Source organism: Rhagoletis zephyria, unplaced genomic scaffold (assembly GCF_001687245.7).
Source record: "Rhagoletis zephyria isolate East Lansing unplaced genomic scaffold, Rhagoletis_zephyria_1.1 Rzeph_scaffold_00078, whole genome shotgun sequence".
Lineage (NCBI taxonomy): Eukaryota > Metazoa > Arthropoda > Insecta > Diptera > Tephritidae > Rhagoletis > Rhagoletis zephyria.
Genome location: NW_016157162.1, coordinates 318,641 through 340,823, shown reverse-complemented (window position 1 = coordinate 340,823; position 22,183 = coordinate 318,641). Strand labels below are relative to the sequence as shown.

General features: G+C 39.6%; 1 protein-coding gene across 3 annotated transcripts; it reads right to left on the bottom strand.

Annotated features, from left to right (window-relative positions):
• Window positions 1-219: 219 nt before the first annotated feature.
• On the bottom strand, window positions 220-21,021 carry LOC108373109 (uncharacterized). Of its 3 annotated transcripts, none has more exons than XM_017628958.1 (12): window positions 18,886-21,021; window positions 7,919-8,219; window positions 7,431-7,797; window positions 6,168-7,254; window positions 5,942-6,090; window positions 4,352-4,565; window positions 3,828-4,206; window positions 3,345-3,656; window positions 2,798-3,262; window positions 2,447-2,644; window positions 1,577-2,382; window positions 220-1,504 (listed from the first exon to the last, which is right to left on the bottom strand). In XM_017628958.1, the coding sequence occupies exons 2-12, from the start codon at window positions 8,002-8,004 to the stop codon at window positions 1,236-1,238; spliced, it is 4,332 nt and encodes a 1,443-aa protein (XP_017484447.1). In that variant the 5' UTR covers window positions 8,005-8,219; window positions 18,886-21,021; the 3' UTR covers window positions 220-1,235. The 3 variants fall into 3 exon arrangements, with proteins under 3 accessions (XP_017484447.1, XP_017484461.1, XP_017484454.1); XM_017628972.1 differs by having other exon boundaries at window positions 2,798-3,259; XM_017628965.1 differs by lacking the exon at window positions 18,886-21,021 and adding an exon at window positions 17,129-18,588 and having other exon boundaries at window positions 1,236-1,504.
• Window positions 21,022-22,183: the final 1,162 nt, after the last annotated feature.

The following is a 22,183-nucleotide window of genomic DNA, read 5'->3' as shown; positions in this document are numbered from 1 at the left end:
TCTTTGAAACGCCACACTTTTCTTTGAAATCGCTTTATTAGTTCTCGTGCAATAAGCGTTTTTGTGAAGCTCTAAAAATTACAACTACAACATTTGAACATAGCCCCCATACCTTAAGGTAAGACGTATTCTACGTCAAAAATCCTCCAAAATTGTTTGGAAACATGACATAAGTAAGAAAATACTGAAAGGTCTAAAAAAAAAATACCGAATTTTTCCGAAAATGTATTGAAAATTTACGTGAAATACAGAAAATCCTAAATTTTAACATACCGAGGTCATCAGAGAAACCACCTCTAGCCACATTAATGGACAATAAAGCTTTCTGGAGCGCTTTGCTACTCACAGCCAAGGAGACCTTCAAATGCACTTTGTTGTGTTTAAAACCATTCTTTGAGGATCCCGTCATAAAGCTACCGAAAATCTTTTTCAAAAATCCAGGCGTATGGATAACAGCAAAATTCTCACACATAACAGAGTTACCCTTTGGTGGATACCGGGACATGAGGATTTTGGTGGCAACGAAAGAGCTGATGCCCTCGCAAATCGTGGATCCCAAAGGAGCCCATATGGTCTACATTACCTTTCTGTGACCATAAAAAGGATAACAGCAGAGCTCCAAATAGGAACTTTCAGGTTCTGTGGGTGGAATATATTATGCGACTGCCAATTTACCATAATTCAAAGGACGGAGGTTATTTTCTCCGACTAGAATCTGGGCAGACAGTCTCAGTACGAGATGTTTTAAGGACAGAATGAATTCATGTAATGATTAAGATGGTTTATGAGTCCAAAGAGCCTTCAAGGCTTATAAATTAACTCGTTTAGAGCAACTCAAATAATCTTGCGCAAGGAAGTGCTCCAATTGAGGTCTACGACCAGAGGAAAATTAAGACAACCTATGAACCAGATCAAAGTGGATATAAATCAAATATGGAAAAAGTGGCATATTCTATCGAAGAATAGCAAGTCGTTTTTTATAGCATTCTGAAGAAAGCAAACTAAACAAATCACAAAGTATCGAATTATGTATTTCTATGGGCGAATTCCCGAGGTATTGTTTAATCTATGCATTGTGCACCACTTAGCATCATTTCCACTACATAAATTACTAAAACTAGATTGCACACAAAGACTAGGTCTAAGTACTACCGGGACAATTCCGCATTACAAATACTGCATTACAGCTACAACTAAGTACATATTTACGCCTACTTTACTAATCTTTCGCGCTTCTAATCATCATTGAGACCATTCAATTCCACACTCTGCGTCTCCAAGCTACGTTTCAAATCTGCTAGTGTGCTGAGTATCATTTTCTTTTTATGATCGCCATGTGCAGTTAAGCCAGCACAATCAATATCACCGTTAACAACACTGCCATCGGCCGTTGGCGCAGGCAGTTCCTGACTACTGCCAAGCGCATTTAAACGTGGATTAGAGTTTTGCCGCTCACGACGCCGCAAATTATGTATCTTGGTTAGCATCGCTTGTTTGGGTATCTCTGAAAAATAAAAATCAGTAAATAACCAGCTGGCGAACTAAATGGGATCGAAATTCATTTCCAAACACTCACCCGCCTCTAAGTCAAAACTCTTTTTGATGCGCTCAAAGGTCGAACTGCCACTATACACTTTCCGCTTCAACGGCTCACTTTGGGGACACGCATGCATTAGGCCCGATTGCCAATGCACCACTGTTTCGCCTGCTTTACCCTCTACAGCTGCAACATTGTGATTGCGCAAATCAGCTTCGTTGTAGCGTGAAATTCGCGCAAACTCTGGCAAGTAATTGTGATTCACTGCATCCACCGCTGCAACATCGTTGACCTTGAACTGGTTGTCGCCATTCAGCTGTTGAGACTCCGTGTCTGAATCGCTATCGAAATTTTCTGTTCGCTGCAAGTTGCCACTCTGCTTGTGACGCGACACTGGCGATTGACTACGGAAGCGACGTTGTTGCTGGGGTGTAGCAGTTGGGCTATGCTGCATGCGACGACCATTTAACTGCAGCTGCGGTGATTGTGGCGGTTTCTGTGCGTCCAACGATTTGCGCACCGGCACCTCAGGTGGCACATTCTGATTGATGAAATTCGTCAAGTGGGTTTTACGTGGACTGCAGCGGCTGAAGCGTGGACTATTTGGCGCAGAAGCTGGTGCATGTCGCAGCAGATCTATACGGCGATTGATGGCAGCAGCCAACTCTTGTTGCTGCTGTTGCTGTTGGTGTTTCTCCGATTGCGCAGCGTCCAGAGAACGCTGTTGTGCTTGCTTTAGCTGCTCGCGTCGCGTATCAGCCTCACAGTTTTTCAACATTTCCACGCGTTTATTGGCAATCGGATTAACGCGTCGTGGACTAGAAACGGGTGTGTCGCGTGGTATACTAAGGAAAGACGGAGGAAGATGGGGTTATTTGCTAGCTTGTTCTCAGCGTATTTAGTACTAACCTCTGCATGCTGTTTTTCATGGAGACGAGTATAGATTCGGCTTCCTGTATTAGCTGTCTGTACTTGACATCTGCCTCCAAGTCTGCTTTCAGTAGCGCACGTTCACTCTCCGCAATTGTCATGAAGCGTTTAGTGTCGCGCACGTCCATAAATACCAGCGAACTGGAGCGATTAGTGAGTGGTGAGGTCTCATAAATTCTGCAAGGCAAGAAGAAATGTTAGACACTTAAATCGAGGCAGATCTTAAGAGCTGAGCAAAGTCTGATGAGTAGTTAATAACTTAAAAGTCCCTCTCTGTCGCTTTCCCCGCGGCAGCCACTAAGCTCTTCGCCAAACACTGTTGCCACTTACCTATTCTTCGCCGTGATATGTCTTTGCCTTCGCACACAAACAGGTGTGCCGCCTACACTACGCGTTTGCCGTGGCTTATGTGGCGAATGAGTTCGATCTGTACGATTCTCAGCACTCTTCTTGCGTGTCTTTAGAAAACGCTTGCGTCGTCGTTGCGAACAACTACCAGGCGCTATCATCGCAGCACCACCAACCTCTTGCATGTGCTTTGTATTTCGAGAATTTTGACGTGAGCGCACTGAAGCGCGCGTTTCACTGTGCTGACGCACCGAGCCGCGCTTGGGGCTCTGCTTGTAGTAACAGCAGCTACCCAAATTGCTCTCTAACTCCTTCCGCTCGGACAACTCATGCATAGATGAAGTATCAATGAAATCTATGTCCAATAGCTCATCGGTGTCACACTCATCTCCGGCATCCTGACCTGTGTCCAAGTCTGAGTGACAATCCGTTGGATCCGAATCGCTGCTGCAATAGATGTGGGCATTAAAAGAGCAACAAATACATAAATAAGTATTTGCATCAAAAAAAGCATGTGTCTTCAACGCACCTCAGTATGTCAGTCTCCTTCTCATACACGTAACTCTCATCAAATTTACCCATCATCTCATTAAGCGTGGCATCATCGTCACTCGCCACTGGTTCCCTGTTGCTTCCGCCGCCAGCACGTTCGCCGCCTATGACACACACACCTGCCAACATCGCAGCCAGCGGCTGTCCCACCTTTGCCTGCAGCTGCTCGGCACGTTTGCGCCGCACAGTGTTGGGCGTGTAGGACCTTTGCATATTCTCCACTTCAGTCAAGGACGAAGAACTCTCGCTCGACTCATAAGCAGTACCCACCACCAAGCCTTCATTGTGCCTATAAAGTATGTAGCAGTTAAGAATGAAACTTTTTAATTTTTGGCCGCAAACCGTTTGTCCTCTTTTTCAACGCTGAGTAACCACACTCATGTGCAATAAAGCGCAGCACACTGAAGTATTCGATTGCGCTTTTTTTTATTTTTACCTTATCCTTTTCCTGGCTACTTACTTGTCACTTGTCTGTTGGCCACGTCCATCCGTTGTTGTTGCGTTGCTAGATCTCTTGCCTGAAGAGGATGTGCTTGCGGCATCAAGTTCCCTTCGTCCGTCACCCGCGCTGCCACTTGTCGACGACGTCTTAGCCGGTTTCGGCTGCCGCAATGGCGTGCCTAACGCCTCTGGCGTCATCGTTGAGTGCGCTGACGAGGAAATCGTCGACGTGTCAGAAGTTGTTGACATCGCTGTCGGCGGTGGTTGTGTTGGTGGTGGTGGTGGCAAAAATGCTATCACATTCTGCGCGCTCACGCTTCCCGTTGCTGGTGCATTCGCTTCCATTGTGAGATACCAGGGATTCGTGCGTATGCGACAACGTTGCCTGGGGGAGGGTGCTGCACGTAAGCAGAAGAAGAGATGCAAGTTTGCAGGATTTAGATTGTGGAAGGAGGCAGTTGACAATGACATTAAGTAATGATTCGGCTTATCGAAGTCAATGACTTTGTTTATGCTTTTAAAGTCACAACAAAAGGTACTTACATTCAAACCCTTTTAAGGTGGGCAAAACAATGGCATTACGCAATGCCAAAGGACTATGACGTCCAACATTGCCAGGATGTTGTATGCCATGTGGCGCATCGAGTGGTACGAATGGTTCGTGGTGCATGCCGTTGTTGTTGCCACAGCCCTGGCCCATATCATATGAATCGGCACGTTTGTATAGACCGGAGGCATTGGCGAAGGATGTCTTCGGCTGTGGGAAGATGAAAAATACATATGCGGGAATTGAAAGATTGCCCTTTTTCTTGCAATAACAAACAAAACTCTTAAGATCCCAAGACGTTTAACTTTTCTTGCTTTTACCTAAGGAAAATATGTGCATATGTGCAACCGCCACATATAACTTAACAAATGCAGTTTTCATAGATTGGTGGGAAATTCATGTTCAAAGTTATAAGAAATATAAAACAGGATGGGAATGTTCTTAGTAATAACAAAGTTATACTCACCTACTATCATACCCACCCACTAAAAAAAAATGCTCTACACCTAGCAAACGGATCAAGAAGTTACGCTGGTAGTCTTTCTTCTAAATCAGTGTTGATCAAAGCCTACATATGTATGCTTGCGAGCCGGAGCTTTTCTGAGCTTTCTCTAACAGCCATACAGCGACCATGACTTGGAAGTTTATACTTTAAGCTTCATGGCAGCTTAGGTAAATGTATTATAGGCGAAAAGAATTTATCATCCAATTAGTAACTAAGTACTTTTTTGATATAAAAAAATATCGAATTATGGTATAACTGACCAACATGGTTGCCGCTGTTTGATAAGATTACGCTCAGAGCTGTATTCAATATCTATCAAATTGGTGCCCTTGTTCCTAATTAAAACTGGGAATTTACACATTTCCATGAGTGTGACGCTACTCACACACACTCTCTGACTTATCGGCTGCATTATTTCCAAGGATACTTGAATTATAATGAGTCCATATTAAATCCACCGAGAGATGGTTAGTGATGCTATTCCACAGTCGTTAACTAAATACGTTTGATTGGGTTGTAAAAAGCGCCAGGCCCAAAAAGCAGGTAAGCTAAATCAGAAGAAACTTTACAAGATGTTCTCAGAATTTCTCCGCTATTTCAGACATATTTCGGCAAATTTTGGAGATTATAAGTTTTTCCGACTTGTTTGAAAATTGTTTGAACTTCTCGTAATTTATCCCGTTGTTTTGAAACGTTTCAATATTTTCCGAGAGTTTTTAAGATTTGAGCGGAAATTTCTTGGCATTTATCTAAGACCTTTAGAAACGTTCTGATGCTTTCGAGACCTTTCGGGACTATTTTCGGGGTAATTTTCATGACATTCCGGAGATTTTTGTCGATGTTTGCTATATTATTTTATGGTGTTTTTTGCTTTTTTAAACTTTACATATTTTTTACGGAGTTTTAAAAGATTCGAGATTTTATTTTTTCTCTACATTTTCCCATAATAATAATAAACCTCTAAAGGCTGCTTTTACAGTGGAGTAAGTCGAATGCCGAATGTCATTTAACTCTCCACTGTGAAAGAGGTACTACATAGTTAAATATGATTTAAATATTTTAAAAATTCTGAATCACTTACCATCGGATCGATCGGCGACATTTCCTCAATTTTGTTTAATCCAAATTTATAACGCTGCGCCTCAATGGCCAGCGAGTTAACGCTCTTCGGAAAGTAATGAGTTCCAGTTCTCATATTGATGTAGTATTCCGGTGGCGTGTAAATAGCGCCTGGCGAAATAAAAAATAAGTATGTTACCAAACTAAATGGACTCCTCCTTTCCTCTGCAGTCTGCTGCCTTACTCACCTGGTGAAGTACCATCGGTGGAGTAGCCAGTAGAGTATGCGCTCTCCGGCGAAGAAAGGCTGTGTAGTGGCGCACCAGCCACAGCCACACCTCCCGCCACTTGCTGGGCGCCATTCAAAGCATGTCCGTTACCAAAACGTCCACCACGCAAGCGGCTCCGCTGACAATGCATCGACGCGAGACCGCCAGAGTGACCACTCTGATGATTTGCGCCAAACTCGCCTGCGGCGCCGCCCATGGCACTAGCGCCGGGATGATGGTATTGTTGCGATATGTACTCAGCGCTGCCGCTCCGAATGTACGTCAACGATGCGTTCGCATTCAGACTGTCATTCGAATTGCTGCAGCTTTGAATTTTCGATGGCAACAGGCGGCCATAACGCGTGGAGGCATCATCTTGCGAACGACGATCGGCGTAGAGCGAGCGCACGGGCGTAAATGAAGTGAGCTGTTCGGATTTGGGGCGCTCGTGCATTAAGAAAGGATTAGTGTTATTGTAGCTGGAACTACAGTGCTCGGGGTGTCGTAGAATCGTACGAATTTCCTCGTAGTGTACAGTGTTCGGATCTTCCTCGAAATGTTGCAAATCGGTGGCGCTAATATTTTTTGGCTCACAGGGTTGTGGCTTCGATAGTGAGCTATTATTATTGCTGCTACTGTGATGAGTATTGTTGTTATTGTGATTGCTACTGGAGTTCATTGAAGGTTCTTTGGAGCCGGTAGACCATGACAACGACGAGATTGATGATGATGAACAATCTGCGGGATGTGGTTGTTGTTGCTGTTGCAGAGTATTTGGTTGCAACTGTGTCTGCTGCTGCTGGTGTGGTTGATGTTGTGGGTGCTGTAGTGGTTGCAAGTGATGACCGTACGTTGGTGTGTATGACTTTGCCTGCAATGAGCGATCATCACTTGAATTATCCTTGCTATTAGGCGCCGTATAAGGATGTTGCTGATGGCTGCAGTTGTAGTTGGAGTGATGTGATTGACTACGAACACGGTGTTGTGGCGCATACAGGAAATTGTCGGATTTTGGCGAAGTGACCGTCTCCTGATCCGGCGACTGCCAACCGTAGCGACTCTGAGTCTTTAGAAGGAAGAAAAAAAAACAAAAAAAAGGAAAGTGAAATATAGCATAGTGCACTAATCAAACCAAAAAAATAAAAATAAATAAATAAATGCGCTACCCAGACCCAATTAGACAACCAACAGCATGGACGTCTAAGTGGGCCATTATCCCTCAACATTCTTTCAGCGACTTACATGGCCTTGAATAGGCGAGACTTCACGTCGTCTGACTGGACTCGAAATGACACTGCCACAGCCACTACTGCCACCGCCGCTACCACCTCCACCTCCGCCTCCAATGTGATGATTAGCACTGAATGAGGACATCGCGCCGGGCGCTACCATTACCGTTGTCATTGTCGGTGCCGCAGATGTGGCCGCGGACACAGACGAGTTGTTGGCAGTGATTGATGTTGACGTAGACGGCGCGCCATTGCCGTGCGCGTGATGAAGCGTAAAAATAGCGCTCGAATGGGCGCTGGATAACTTCTTGTTGCTGTTGCTGCTTTGATGCTGATATGCCTCGTGACTACAGCCAGCGGCATTGGCGGCACTGGCAGCGCTGGAAAAAAGGAAAATGCAGAAAAAACGAAAGGAAAGACAGAAAATAAGTTTTTGTTAGCTGCGATGACAAAGTAAAAGCTGGGAACTGATTCGGTTTGCGTGCTGAATTTTTATTTTACCTATTTGCAGTTTTATTTTTGGCGCCCTTCTTTCGCGGGCGCCCAATGTGGTTCTCCATCCATGAACGTAATTTCGAGCCGAACATCGCGTCCGGTTTTTTTGTGTGGCTGCTATTTATTCGATGAAACTTAATTTTTACTTTTGGGTTTTTTTTTGTTTACTTCTTTGCTTCTTGTAGAATACCAAACTCTTATCACTTAGTTATTGACTTCAGCATTGCTTAATTGTATTTTTTCTGTTTTTTATTCCTGTATATGTTGACAACAATGGACGGATTTCGTCAAATATTGCACCAAAGAACTGAAGAAGAAAATTTTAAAGAAATAGGCATGAAGGTACTCATAATATAGGTTTCTGAGTCACATATGGGCATAGGTACATAGTGTATACAGTAACTCAATCAAGTGACCCCGTGTAGATTTTTTTGAATATTCATAATGTTTTTCCAGTTAAATTGGTTTGTTATTTTTAACGAGGAGGTTATCAGTTCGTCGGAATATTTGTTTTTTTTTTATGTATGTTACGCATAACTTTGGACCACGTCAACCGATTTCGATAATTCTTTTTCCATCGGAAAGTTAGTCCCATACTNTTAAATATAGCGGCTGTATCTCCGATACAGCCTGCAGACCAAGACGAAGGCGCTGGACTGTTCCTTTTTTAAGTCGTTTTTTTGCTAAAAATTACTTGTTCTATAAAAATATTGCCCAAGCTTTAACCAAAACCATATACATAACAGTTTAAAACTTTATACAAAATTTAGGAAAATTCAACAAATTTTTATCAAAATTTTAACTTTTAAATCTGAATCTTTCGAACAGTTTTTGGTAAATATGCAATTTTTTAGCCTATTTAGTTTTAGTTTAATGAAGTGCAAGTTTCAAGCGGCTAAAAAACTACACCGATTCTTAATAATTTTTTGTTGTCGGCGGATTTTTGCACTTTTTTCCATATAAGCATGAATTTCTTATTGAATTAAGTGCGGAAGACGAACGGTCTGCAAAATTCAACGCCAGTTTTCATAAATTGCCCTTGTTATACAAGGCAAGGAGGTATGCAAAGGCGGTCAAAAAAAAAAAATGATTAAAAATCAATGCAATTTTTAAGCCGATTGAAACTTGCACTTCAACAGATAAATTGTATAAGCTCTAAAACTGCATACACAATAGTGTTGAAATATTAATGAGAATTTTCAAAAATTTTGTATAAAGTTTGAAACTGATTTATATAGTTTTGGTTAAAGCTCGGTCGAAATTTTTATAGAAAAAAAGCTCGAAAAACATTACGAATATTTATAAAAATCAACAGGTGGCCTTTTGTTTGAGTCACTGTATATAGTTTTTCTTAAAGCTTGGACAATATCTTTATTGAAAAATAACCAAACCAAATTTAACTCGAAAAAGATTATGAGTATTTAAAAAAAAGTCAACATGTTTGAGTCCACTGTACATTAGAGTGCCTCACCAAGAAAAAAAAAGGATTAGGTATATTTTGATGAAGTTTTTAAACATTATCTGAAGTGATTTTCTGCAAAAAATATTTCTTTAACGAAATTTTTTCATGAAAAACTAAATTTTTGAAGGTATTTTCAAATCGCTCCAACTAACGTAAATCATAATATTTTTCTAATATATTTTGGAGAAAAGTTCCGTTTTTTGTATGGAGAGCGATGCCCTCTAATACACATACTTATATAATTGCTAAATATAAAAGTATCTACATATGTTCCCTTGTGGTCAGCTGATTAAGTTAAGTAATATTTTGCCCCGTTTTGGCTATTTTTCTTTTGTCTTATGTCTATAATTTTTTTATAAAATAAATTCACATTTCAAACTTCGTACAAAATTTATAAAAATTTAACAAACATTACCAATTACACCCAAAAATTTTAACCTTGGTATTGAACATTTACTCCCATTCGTCAATTACTTTTATATGGAGGAAAATGCCTAGCACCGTCAGTTAAAAAATATCAAAAATCAACGCAATTTTCTAGCGTTATAAAATTTGCACTTTAACCTTCTTAAATTATAAAACTGCATAGGTACTTAAAAGTTTTAAAAAAATTTTAAATAAAAATGTTTAAAATTTTGTAGATGTAATTGTTAAAGTTTGTTGAATTTTTATAACTTTTTATAAGAAGTTTGAAATGTAAATAAACAAAAGAAAAATAACCAAAACTGGTAAAAATGTCACTTAACTTAATCAGCTGACCACAAGTGTATGTTCAAATGCATAAATCTAAATATTATAAATAGAATATTCATTCAATATTGATGGCAGCTACATTTTCGTAAAAATTTAAATTACGTATTAAAATGGTTAAAAAATTTAATTTAATTTATTCATCTTTCAAAGTCTAAACATAATTTTTAAAAGGTTATTTTTCATCTTTTAATCTTTACGAATTTCGGTAGTATTTCTACAGGCAAAAAATATAGTAGTGGAATTCGCGCTTCTGTGTATTCGTTGTATCTTGTGTAAGTGTAACTGGATGAGCGTGGGATTGTTGTTGCAAGAAATAGTTTTTCGCAATTTCTGGCAAACGTGTAATTTTGAGTTGTGCCTCTTAGGAAAAAAGCATAGCATATGACGAAGGTAACTCCACAGGCTCACTGGAAAACCACCTATGTTACTGTCCAGCTTCCTCGTCCTCGGGCGTTGTGTAAAATGTCACAAAATAGACTTCATCTACAACTCCAAAACCAACAGCATTTGGTTGGGAAAAACCAAGAACTAACTAACCATCGCATTGCAGACGAAGTGCTTCAGCTGTCTCGACCGAATCGACCCCAATTTTCGCAAAAATATTTTCCCAGACCAGTAAATTTAAGGGTTCCATAAGGCTACGGTTACTTTTGTCCTGACAATTTTTTCCGTTGTTACAGATATGATAAAATTGTGATGTTGCGGGTTTCAGAAGGTTCTCATTAACAAATCATAACTAAATAACAGCAATGTAATGTAGAAATGAACTGCATTATCTACCAAAAACCATAAATACAACAAATCCCATATACCACTTAAAAATATACGGACATACTTCATTATGATATTTTAAAATAAACCCTTTATATCCTTAACGATAAATGGAAATTAACCAAATTCTGTATTTCTCTCCTGAAAATTCCTTAACGCAAATTCAAATGTTGTAATTGGAGATTTAAATGTCATTTATTCTGAGGAAAATGCCTAACCTGCTTTCCCACGCATCCGCTATCACTCATTGGCCTGATTTTTTCCCATAAATGATTGATGTCTGTATAAATTATGCAATAAATCCTTCTCATCATATCATCCTTCAAATGTTCAACGCTGTAGCCACTGAAATTGCTTCATGCAAAATTATGTACAACCAAAACAGACTGATAAAATGAATTTCAATTTCTTTACATTGTTTGCAAATGTGTGTATGTATGTATGTATATGTGTATGTATATAGGTATGTGGTTATTGTAACTCCCCCACTAACTTTATTTCACAGCCCTTTGAGTTTGAGACAATAACTGGCGTTGTTCCAGTTCTGTCAGCCTTTCATATCAAGTGGTCGACAGGCGGATATGCGGAGACGTGCGAAGGCAACGCAGGCAGGCCAACTTGGAGTCAAACTGGCTGAAACACAATCAAATTGCGGGGGCTAAACTCGTAGGAGCGTATGTAAAGTTACGGTGACCATTCGCACCGATTTTGGCGGGACAGTACCGATTTTGAGAAAATTGTCCTGCTGAAAATTTTTTCAAATTCGAGACGTATAAATCTCCTGACTAAGGTCCGATTTTCATTGTTTTCTTTATTCATTTACTAAGACTCTCCCTGTACTCTGGCCCAAAAACAAATTTTCGTACAAACGAGGCAGAACTTTCATTATCACAAAGGACATAGAATATAAGTGAGCCATAAACACAGAGCGTATCCTTATTAAAAATATAGTTAATAAAATTATAAAAAATAATACTAATGCTCTCATAAAATCGTGCATATGAAAAACATAAGCTGTAGATAGAGTGGCTGAGTATGCAGTTTTTGAACCCATTCAATTCAAAGTGCAAATTGCTCATTTTCCCCATACAACAAAATTTTTGAAAATAATGTGTATGGAAGAAAATGCGCCAACAAAAAATTGCCAAAAATCGATGGTCGGTCCAAGCTTCTTCTAACTTTTACTTTATTATACTAAAATTTAATGGGCTACAAAACTGCATACTACAGTCAATGCTAGAAAATTGTGATGAAAATTTATTAAAATTAGTCGAATTTTTATAAATGTTCTACAAATCTGATGAAGTTACAGAGTGATTTACATGTTTTTTAGATAGTAAGTTATATTTTCATAAAAAAATAATAAACATTTTTAAGTTTTTTTTCTCTTTGCTTTGCTTTAAATAAAACTGTATTAAGCCTTTTTATTCTAAAAACAAAACTGTGCGTTTGGATTCGATGCTTTACAAATGTCCCGATTTTTGCCCTCAGAAATCTGGTCACCGTATGTATAGTGCAATGTAGACCAATCAACGCTGAACACGCACGGCTCGGATACCAAAGTATTGTGTAACAGTATCTGAATATCCGGTGTCGCCTGCATAAATGCATACATACATAGGTATGTGTGTATGTACGTAAATACATAGTAAATACAAAATAGTTAGGGGTACTTGCGCCAACTAGTTGTACATACTATTTAGTATACTTTCTGCACTGATTTTAAAAGCCACAAACTACTCAGTTAAGGAAACTGCTTACATGCCCTGTGCCTTGTAATAATTTAATGTAATTTGAGCTAACAATTCTTCTCCACCTTCCTTTGTGCGTTATGGAACGGATAATTGTTAAATGAGAGCAGGCAAAACTTTGGAACGTTTATTGAAGGTTATTGGTTTTTCTTTGGAATAAGCAAGATCGAGTAGTGTCCCTTTGGATCCACCCTTCGTTATGAGTAAAGCCTATCTTGATATCTTACAGTCATCCCCGAAATAAATGGTCACCCATTTTACAGGCCTGAACATGGCTCACTGTTTAATTTTTTCAACAGCAAGTTAAACTTCGCTCTATGCCTGCAACGAATCTGAACAAGACTTCTAGATGAAAATTAAGGCCCTAAAGTAGTTCGCCATATTTACTATTCCGTAGCATTGACTAAATAGCTGAGGAAGACTGTCAACCCAAATGCTCCTCGTATGGTCATCCTGCTCCCGATTAAAGCAGGATCGCCGATATGGCTTACTCATTAGCAGCTTCACTATAGCCATAAAGGGCCCGTTAAATGGCAACTCACTTGACTTTAAGGTGCTTTAAGACTGATGGGCAGACCTGGTACTCTGGTATATGATGAAAACATCTGCTCCGACTCCGGTTTCCATTTCTCAGCCATCTGTGAACAAATTATCTCAGGCCGGTATATCAAGTTCCGTGTCCCAGTTAGCTCTCGAAAGAAAAAAACCCCAAGAACTTGTGCCTAATCCATAAAAAGTATACACTGCCGCATACGAAAATGATTGCCGTATTAGCTTACTTATGATGCTGGAAGCCTATGACGGCGCTGTTGTATTAACGTCGTATGTCCAATCAACCAAATGATTCAATTTTATTCGTTAGACCAAACGTAGCTTCAGTAGCTCCCATTTTATGACAGACGCGGTGGCCCCCTTAAGTCGACTCTCTAACGTTTGATGACCTAATTCGAGACGACCAATTCGGCAAATAATTAGCCAGCACCCGTGCGTTAAAGTAATGTCAGATTAGTTAAAAACATCGCCGCAGTCGGTGAAACTATTCAACGAAGCACTCAATTCCTCAAACTGGGTTTTGCGCAGACTTCAGCTTATCGAATTTTTGCATCGCGATTTAGGCATACGATGTTATAAGAGCTGGCCTATAAGATCAAATTTAATGACCATATACAACGCGGTTTGTTTTGTTATTGAGCTTCGGATGGTTTGGAATTGAACCCCGATTTCGTTGAAAAATCAACTTTAGCAAAGGAGGGGCATTTCTAAATTAACGGCTGTGATGACAAGCATAGTTGTCGTATATGAAACTCATCTACAAAAAAACGGCCTGAGACACAGCAACAGAGTCATTGAAAATGAAACCACAGCACTCTGTCCTCCCATGTTTTAAGCCTCGGACTAACTGGAAAACGCATTGAAAAGCCCTAACGGAAGAAGAGTATTACGTCGAGTTCTTTACCCATAGTATGCAAGTATGTTTTAAAGAATTGTCAACAGAGGGCACCAGTAGTTTTTACGAATACCATACAATGTTTCATTTCATCAAAGTGTGGACAACATATTTTTTTTTTGGGCAGCGGCTGCCAGTTTTTCCACTGAAAGCCATTGGTATGACCCAGAAAATCGGAAACTGTGTGCCTGACGAACTAAAGCCACATGCCACTGTTTCCCCAATGCTCCTTCAACGGTATAAAACGAACTCGGTTCTGCATTGTATTATCACCGGCGATGAAAAATGGAAGGAAAATATTTATGCCAGCATTGTTATGCTCTGCATTTGGTTTGGCCAGAAGGGAGTCCTGTATCATAAGCAACTGAAAAGTGGTTAGATGATCGTCGAGGCTCTCTACAGACAAAAACTTATGCAATCAGGCATGCGTTATTGCTCTTCCACCATGAAATGATCGGTCATATGTCGCACAAGTGGTCAAAACTTATATCGATGGTAACGGATGAGAAGTCTTAAGACATCTTCTAGCCTTCTAGCCCATACCTTGCACCATCAGACTGCTAATTGATACGTTCGATGCAGAACGCTCTTACGGGAGTACGCTTCACTTCAGTTGAAGGTATTAAAATTTGGCTTAATACTTTCTTGGTCTCGAAAGACGAGCAATCTTATTTAGCGTAGCAACAGACAATATTTTACTTTTGAAACAAATTTCGAGTAGAATTAAATTGGTCAAATAAAACGGAATTTTATTCCAATCGTATTGTACGATTATTGAAATTTACGCCAGTCAATTCTAAATACATAAATTAATTTGCCTATTTATTGCTTTCCTTGAACTTTACACTCGGTTGAGTTATGCTTTAAACTCGCTTTCTTTAAATGTGCTCCCAACTGTGCAATAGGCCCTTATCCTTTATCCCTTATCCCTGCCAAGTATTTTGTATACTTTTGGGTGGATTTTGATTACACTATTGGGGCGCATTTGCAATTGCATGCCATCATTATCCGTTGCCATTCAAATCCCGGCATAATCATCAACCAGGCAAGAGATCATCCGAGAAATGGCACTACAAACAACATCAGTCGCATAAAAAATAAAAATAATAAAGGCAGAATGAAATCTTAGAAATTGTGCTGCTCACTGCGCTTTGGCTAAGAGAGGATACAGATTTGTATTTATCTTTTGTGTTGGCGAAATTTCAAATTAATGTACGAATAGAAAAGTACAAGCTGAAGTTCACTAATAGAGGAAGAGCACAAAAATAAAGGCGGTGGCGGCAAGCAACGTAAAGCGGGTGGCTCAAGGATACAAAAGGATACATGTATGTGTTATTGTGTGTGTCTATGGGCCTATGTGTGCTAGACGAACACTATCTATGTTGCAAAATTACACTAAATACATTGTATGTATGTATGTATGTATGTATGTATGTATGTATTTATGTATGTATGTATGTATGTATTTANGTGAAAGCACACCAAGGATATATGGGAGGCTATACCTCCAGAATTTTTACAGACATACACATTAGGTATGCCAAATTGCAACCAGGAACTAAATAAAGCAAAAGCATACTGAACATTGTGTTAATAATTCTTTTTTTTTGTGAAAATTGTCAAAAAGTTATTAAAAATATGTGAGTGCAAAACTGTAACATTTGCCTTAATTTACATTTTTGTCTGCTGGTTTTGTTAATGTTGTTGAATTGACCTCAAATCGTTATGACAGAGGAGGCAAAGATGTACCAATAAAAATATACAACAACAGTATGAATATAGTTAGAACTTGGAAAGATAGCGACAGCTGAAATAAAAAGTGTTACTCCATGTTACAGTTTTGCTCGTCACTGTAGTTGGCTCGTAAAAGCTGTTTTTGTTGCTGTTGCTGTTACGACGCTTGTCATTGCTGTGTAGTTGAAAAGCTGAAAAGCCTCCAGGGAGCATTTTATGCTGATAAGAAAAATTCAATGCAAAAGCTGCCATCCATGCCTGCTGCCATGCCATACGATGCGACGTCAATTCAATGTGTTGCGCTGTGTGCAGCTGCGCCTTTCCTTTAACGACCCACTAAAAGAACGAACGCCTGCAGTGCCAGCAAACTACCACACCCTCCCCACCCCGCTACTCCTCAGCTACTCTTTACCTATTAGCTGCTGCGGGAATAGTTGTTATAGAAGTACTACTCTACTACACATTAGAGACGCAGAGTTGCTACGGCCTACCCAAAATGTAAGGATATACTATTTGTGCACAAATTCATTTGTATGCCAATATAAATATGCAAACATGTATTACTAGCCTGCAAGAAAAAGCCGAAACCTATCAGCAATATTCTAGTAGATTAACTGGTAAAAACTGACTAGTTAATTAATTGGTATGAGCTGATACGGCAGCCTACCAGTACGACAATTTTTCGAAAAATTTTCTGTTATGCGATTGGTCCGCTCGGCAATATCGACCATGTCGATTTGTGAAGACCGTTTATAGTTCTGAGATCGTAGGAACATTTATGGAAACCAACCAACTTCGGGCACACCTAAAATACCGCGTAACGAAATCAAAGTTGATTTAGAGTCCAACATTATGCCGGTTTGGGACTTCAGTATGGTTTCCAACTGGTGAATGGTGAATGATAGAACGAAGGTCTAACAATTGAAGATTGTGGTAATCCATCTCCATTGATGGTTCAATCATAGAGCAAGGAGCCGGTGCCTGCAGGAACACAAAATATGGTGTAACTTCCCAAAGGAGAAAGGCAGTTATCGGTCCAAGCTAAAAATCGTTTGTAGTGTCATATAAAAAAAAAGAAAACTGGAAGCATTCTGAACCATCTCAACCTCAAGCAAATACCCCAAAGAGTTTTTGGGGAATGATGCTGCAGTGATTTCCCTTGGCCAGATATAAATCTGGGTCGTTCCGGGCGACTGTCGGGAAAACGAGGTATCAAGGCCAATATGGCCGCCAGTACATAGGAAAATGGCGGAGACCCTTCTGAAACTCAATTCAAAATCTTCAGTAAGTGTTCTTACCGTCATCACGGTCCTAGTCGCAGTTGACCTGGCGAAGACGAAACGGTACATAACCAGCTATATGTGTGGACGACAAGGATCAGTAAAATTCCGCAGTGCAAAGTCCTAGCCGCGCACTGTTTAATATCTACATGGCAATACCCTCTTCGCCACTATCTGTAGTCAGCTTAGTGTGCTTTGCTGTTGATTGTCCGATAATGATAACGGACCCAAGCATCGACAGCATTTGGATCAAAGAGATGAGGCTCGAACTAAACATCTTCATTGATAGCCCCAAAACACCGACAATCAACCACTCTAAAATCCTGGAAGTAACGTTGGCAGTCTTTTCTCCTGCTCTGCAAACGCTTCAGCAACCTGAAAAAAATTACCAGCCAGAAACAATGTCCACAAATCGCTAGCCGACTCACGACTTACAAAACAAATAGGAAATTACACAGCGCCAATGTGGTCGGCAGGAGCGAGGACATGCCAGATACTGGCGGTGAAGGAACACAACACCATATTATCGAAGCAATTCCTCGTGCGATGTTACCGTGGAAACCAACTCAACAACGCACTGCTTTGCAACGATCCGCTACTTAACTGCCATCTCTCTCGGCCGAATTCAGAAGTGGCAACCAACTGCCCAGCATGCGGGCAAGGTCCACGCAACCACCAACATCTCTTCGCATGTACAACCCGGCAACTCTGACTCCGGAAGCACTCTGGACTGCGCCCGTCAACGCTGCCCGCTTCCTCGGTCTCAGGCTTGCCGAGTCAGAGTATTAATATGATGACTTCAAAACTGGCGAATGCCAACGAGTTATCGTTGCACAAGCTTCCGCGGTAAGTATGCCCACTTTGAATATTCGGGCCTACAGTCGTGGCGATTCAAAAACCTAGGGTCACGCTTCTTCATCAGTCTAGCAGATATACGTATCGGAGATTGAACTCTTGGAGTTGCCTTATTTTATTTGGGATAGCAAGTGGTTTACCAGATGAAAACCTTTGTTATTTATGTTTTCTCTCCTTGAAGTATCCTCGGTTAGGGCAATATATCCGAGTAGAAGTAAGCTAACCTAACTTTAGCTGGTGCAGAGTGGGGAAAACTACCTTGTCCACCGACATACCGCGACTACATAGTATTTCAATTGTCACTAGTTGCGCCTAAAAGCAAACTGTTAGTATTTTAGTTTATAACTATAAACCTTTCCTGTAGGATATCTACCATTTGTTTACGTATATGTACTGGGGGGGTCCCAAAAATCAATATCATGGTAAACCCGTTTACTATTTTGCTGTCCTACGTATAAAACAAATAAAACAAAACCATAAAAAAATTAAAATAAATAAATATTAAAAAAAAAATAAAAATTTGGGTCGCCAACAGGGTTCGAAAAATGTTGACTTTGGCCAACCATAACTAAACGATTTTATGAATTTATATGAATAAGTTTCAATAGTTAATATTGTAAAATTTATCAGATCTTAAGTGAAAATTAAAAAAAAGGTTAAATTTTTTTAAACCGATTTAAGCGATTACTAAAAAATTTTGTAAAATTTAAAAATTTTTGTGGATGTCTTTATTTTGTACGTGGAACAACCAAATAGAATAGCGGTTTGCTATGAAGTTGATTTTTCCTGGTGTCCCGTACCAAGCTTAGTTGTTGAAATTTAAGTGCTACCCTAAATGGACGTTTGCATCTATTTTTATGTGCGCTCTGTTTGGCTGTGTGTATATTTTGTTAGCTGTGCCGGAATGCGGCATCATTTACCTTATCCTTTGCGAATTCTGCAGCTTCCATCGCATCATCATCATTATTATTCTAGTTACTATATCCTTCATATCCTTTTACTTATTGTTTCAGTGCCAAAGCGGAAACGTGGGCAACAACGTCTGACAACAACAACAACAACAACAACGATAACGACAGCAGAAAACTTTAATAGTTGCCGTTGTAAACGCTTCTCCACTCCGCTGCCACTTTGCTGCCTCCACACACAAACGCTGCTCCTGCTGCTGCCTGGCTGCCTAGCTTCCTGGCTGGCTTGCTGCCAAACGCCTCCTGCTTACCTCTTTTCGGCTTTCTGCTCTGCTATCTGATTTCTGTTTGTTTACCGTTTGCCGCTTACAATTTTCATTTCCGCAACTTGTTTGTTTATTTTTTCATCACTTTTGTTTTTGTTGTGACTGCACTTACAGTGTTTTTGTTTTTGTTTTTGTTATCAAATATTAAATGTTTCTTTTTTGTGTGGCTTTCAAGCCCGTCAATAAAGAGCGCCACCCGCGTTGAGAGCACTCGAACGCCAGAGAGAAAGAGAGTACGCGCGCCCGCCTTAGGGGGTGTGTGAGTGTGTGTGAGCTTCCGATTTTGTGCGCTTAAAGTGCCGGTTGATTTGGCGTTGCTTTTGGGGGGTTGCTTGATTCACTGCTTGCGTTTTGATTGACTGTTTGTTGGCACAAACACACGTGCATCCATATGTATGTATATATGTAGGATGCTCACAGGATGCGCGCTATATCTCTGCAGCGTGTGTCAGCGCGTTGGTTTGGTGGGTTTGGGTAGTTATTTGTTGGCAGACGCGTTCAAGCAAAAGACGATTTTGATGGCGACGGTGGTGGTGGTGGTGGTGGTGACGTGGGGGGATCTAGCTCACTTTGATTATGAGTAAGTACGTATGCAGCAAGGGTAGTTTGGTGATGGGGGTTGTTGCTTCTTTTTTTGTAATTGTTTTTGTTGCTTTAATGTTGCTACTGTAGTTATTTGCCGTAGTATTGTTGGAATTATTTGGTTTTGTTGCTTTACACGCTTGCTTGTTAAGTTATTACTGTTGTTGGTAGTGAAAATTCCTCTTCTTCGTCTTCTCCCCAGAAATATTCAATTCTGTCGGAATTTTCTGTGCTGTATCAATTTTTTCATACACACATATGTATGTACATTTTTGCACAAACTTATGGAACAAACGCACATATTTTTACATCAACTGTGTATATGCACATTTCGCAAGGCACACGTGCCCAAATCAATACGAATACATAAATTGTAATCTTCAAATTTCGACGCGAATTATTTTATGCACAAACGTAAATTTTATAGCAAACACAATTTTCGCGGATTTCAAGTGATTTTCAGCTACTAAAATCACTATCTTTTGGAAAAAAAAAATTATGTATTTTAGTTCATCCGAAATAAAAATTCACCAATCGTATTTTCTTGCTTTTTACTTCCAAAATTCTTGTCCAATAAACATAGCAAACATCAACGCTTCAATGCCAGCCACATTCACTCTTTCAACAGCTTCAATATTTTCCACAAATTTTACACATTTTCCACCTTTACACACACTCTTCGCACTCCGCCGTTCGTTCTTGTCTCCAATGTGCTCGCCGCACACACCCGCCTTCCGTTTCCGTTGTCGCACAGCAGCCGAAACACACACACAAATGCACATATACACTCCTAAGCAGCGTCTAGCCGTTTATTAAAATCCAATTTCCAGCAATTTTCTAAATATTTTCAGCCACTTTTCAGCCAATTCGCTTTCAAATAATTTCTTGTTTCTTTCACATTTTTCTCATTTCCACACAATTTCACTATAATATTTTTCGCCATCGAACTATTTCTCTCTTACATTTTGCAAATAAAATGAAAATTGTTTACAAAATAAAACAATTAAGAAGCATTGAAAAATGCAAAATTTGCCGCAACGATGTCCAGCCGCCGATGAATATCAACGCAACTTGACAATGGATTAAATTTTTTCAGTCTCAATGTATGCACTACACTGCCTCTTTTACTGTATCCACGTTTGCCTGTGTGCGTTTGTGTGTCTATGATTTGTTGATTATATATGGTATACTAAGCGTACGTCCCGTTATTTTCCGTTTACCGGAAATGCGTCCGCAACGTTTAAGATGTACCCAGCAACTGACTCGGCGACTGTAGGCATTCGCAACCCCTGCGTTGGTGCGTTGCAAATTTTCTTACACTTGCTCATACTCACAAATACAGGCGCATGCTTTTGCCACCCGAGTGGTATTATGCTGCTCAATGAGAATGGGCCCATGACAGAATGGGGCGCTAGAAAAGTATGTTTATTTGAAGGCAAGAATGAAAAAATTACCGAAAATTTAATTTGAAAATGTATCCTTGAAAATGTATTCCTGGAGAAAAACCAAATATTACCGCAAATGAAAAAATTAATACTTAAAGCTACTACTTTTTTCTGTAATCCAAACATTTTAATTAAAAATTTTCTGAGGAAAAAATTACAGAAAATAAATTTCAAAGCTCAGCCCTGAATATTCTTGAAGAAAAACTAAATATTTCGGCAAAAAAAAAAATCATTTTAATAGCTAACATTTTTTCTCTCCAATACAAGCATTTTAACTAAAAATTGAAAATTTCCTGAAGATAAAATTACAGAAAATGCTATTTTAAAGCTTATCCTAAATTATCCTTGAAGAAATATTTCCGCAAACAAAAAATCATTTTAATGCCTACCGTTTTACCTCTCTAATGCAAACAATTTAATTAAAACTTTTCTGAAGAAAAAATAACAAAGAATTTTATTTTTAAAATTTTCCTTGAATATCCTTCTCTCATTTTAGTTTTGTCCGATTACTAGTTCGCTGTAAAAAAAATCTGATCAAAAGTCAAAAATTTTGATAATTTTTTAGTAGTCCTTAGTTTTATACAAAATTTTAAGGTTCGATTTTACAAGTATGAACCTACTTATACTTACATACTTGAAGTAAGACGGCGGGAAGATCTACTTCCAAAATTACTTAAACCCGAAAGTCTGGAGTTCAAGTAAAGAAACAAAAATCACTCTCTCCCAATATTAAAATATTAAAGAAGCAGTAAACACTCTACTCAAGACTGTGACATCAAAAAGGGAGGAAGGTATGTACTCTGTTAGCCAAACGATAATCAGGACCTCCCTTTACATTGAGTCTGAATATTTTCTAAAGTGCCATAAATGCATGGCTGCCAAGAAAGGGTACCGTTGAAACGATATCACGTTGATCCATTGGCCACCTGTGGTTCACTCAACGGTCGCGGAGCGGAA

Coding starts and splice junctions, on each gene's coding strand:
- LOC108373109 (XM_017628958.1), bottom strand. CDS start 8,004: ATGTTCGGCTCGAAATTACGTTCATGGATGGAGAACCACATTGGGCGC. Junction 7,255..7,430: donor TCTCGCCTATTCAAGGCCAT/GTAAGTCGCTGA, acceptor TTCCTTCTAAAG/ACTCAGAGTCGCTACGGTTG. Junction 4,207..4,351: donor CACCTTAAAAGGGTTTGAAT/GTAAGTACCTTT, acceptor GCTTACGTGCAG/CACCCTCCCCCAGGCAACGT.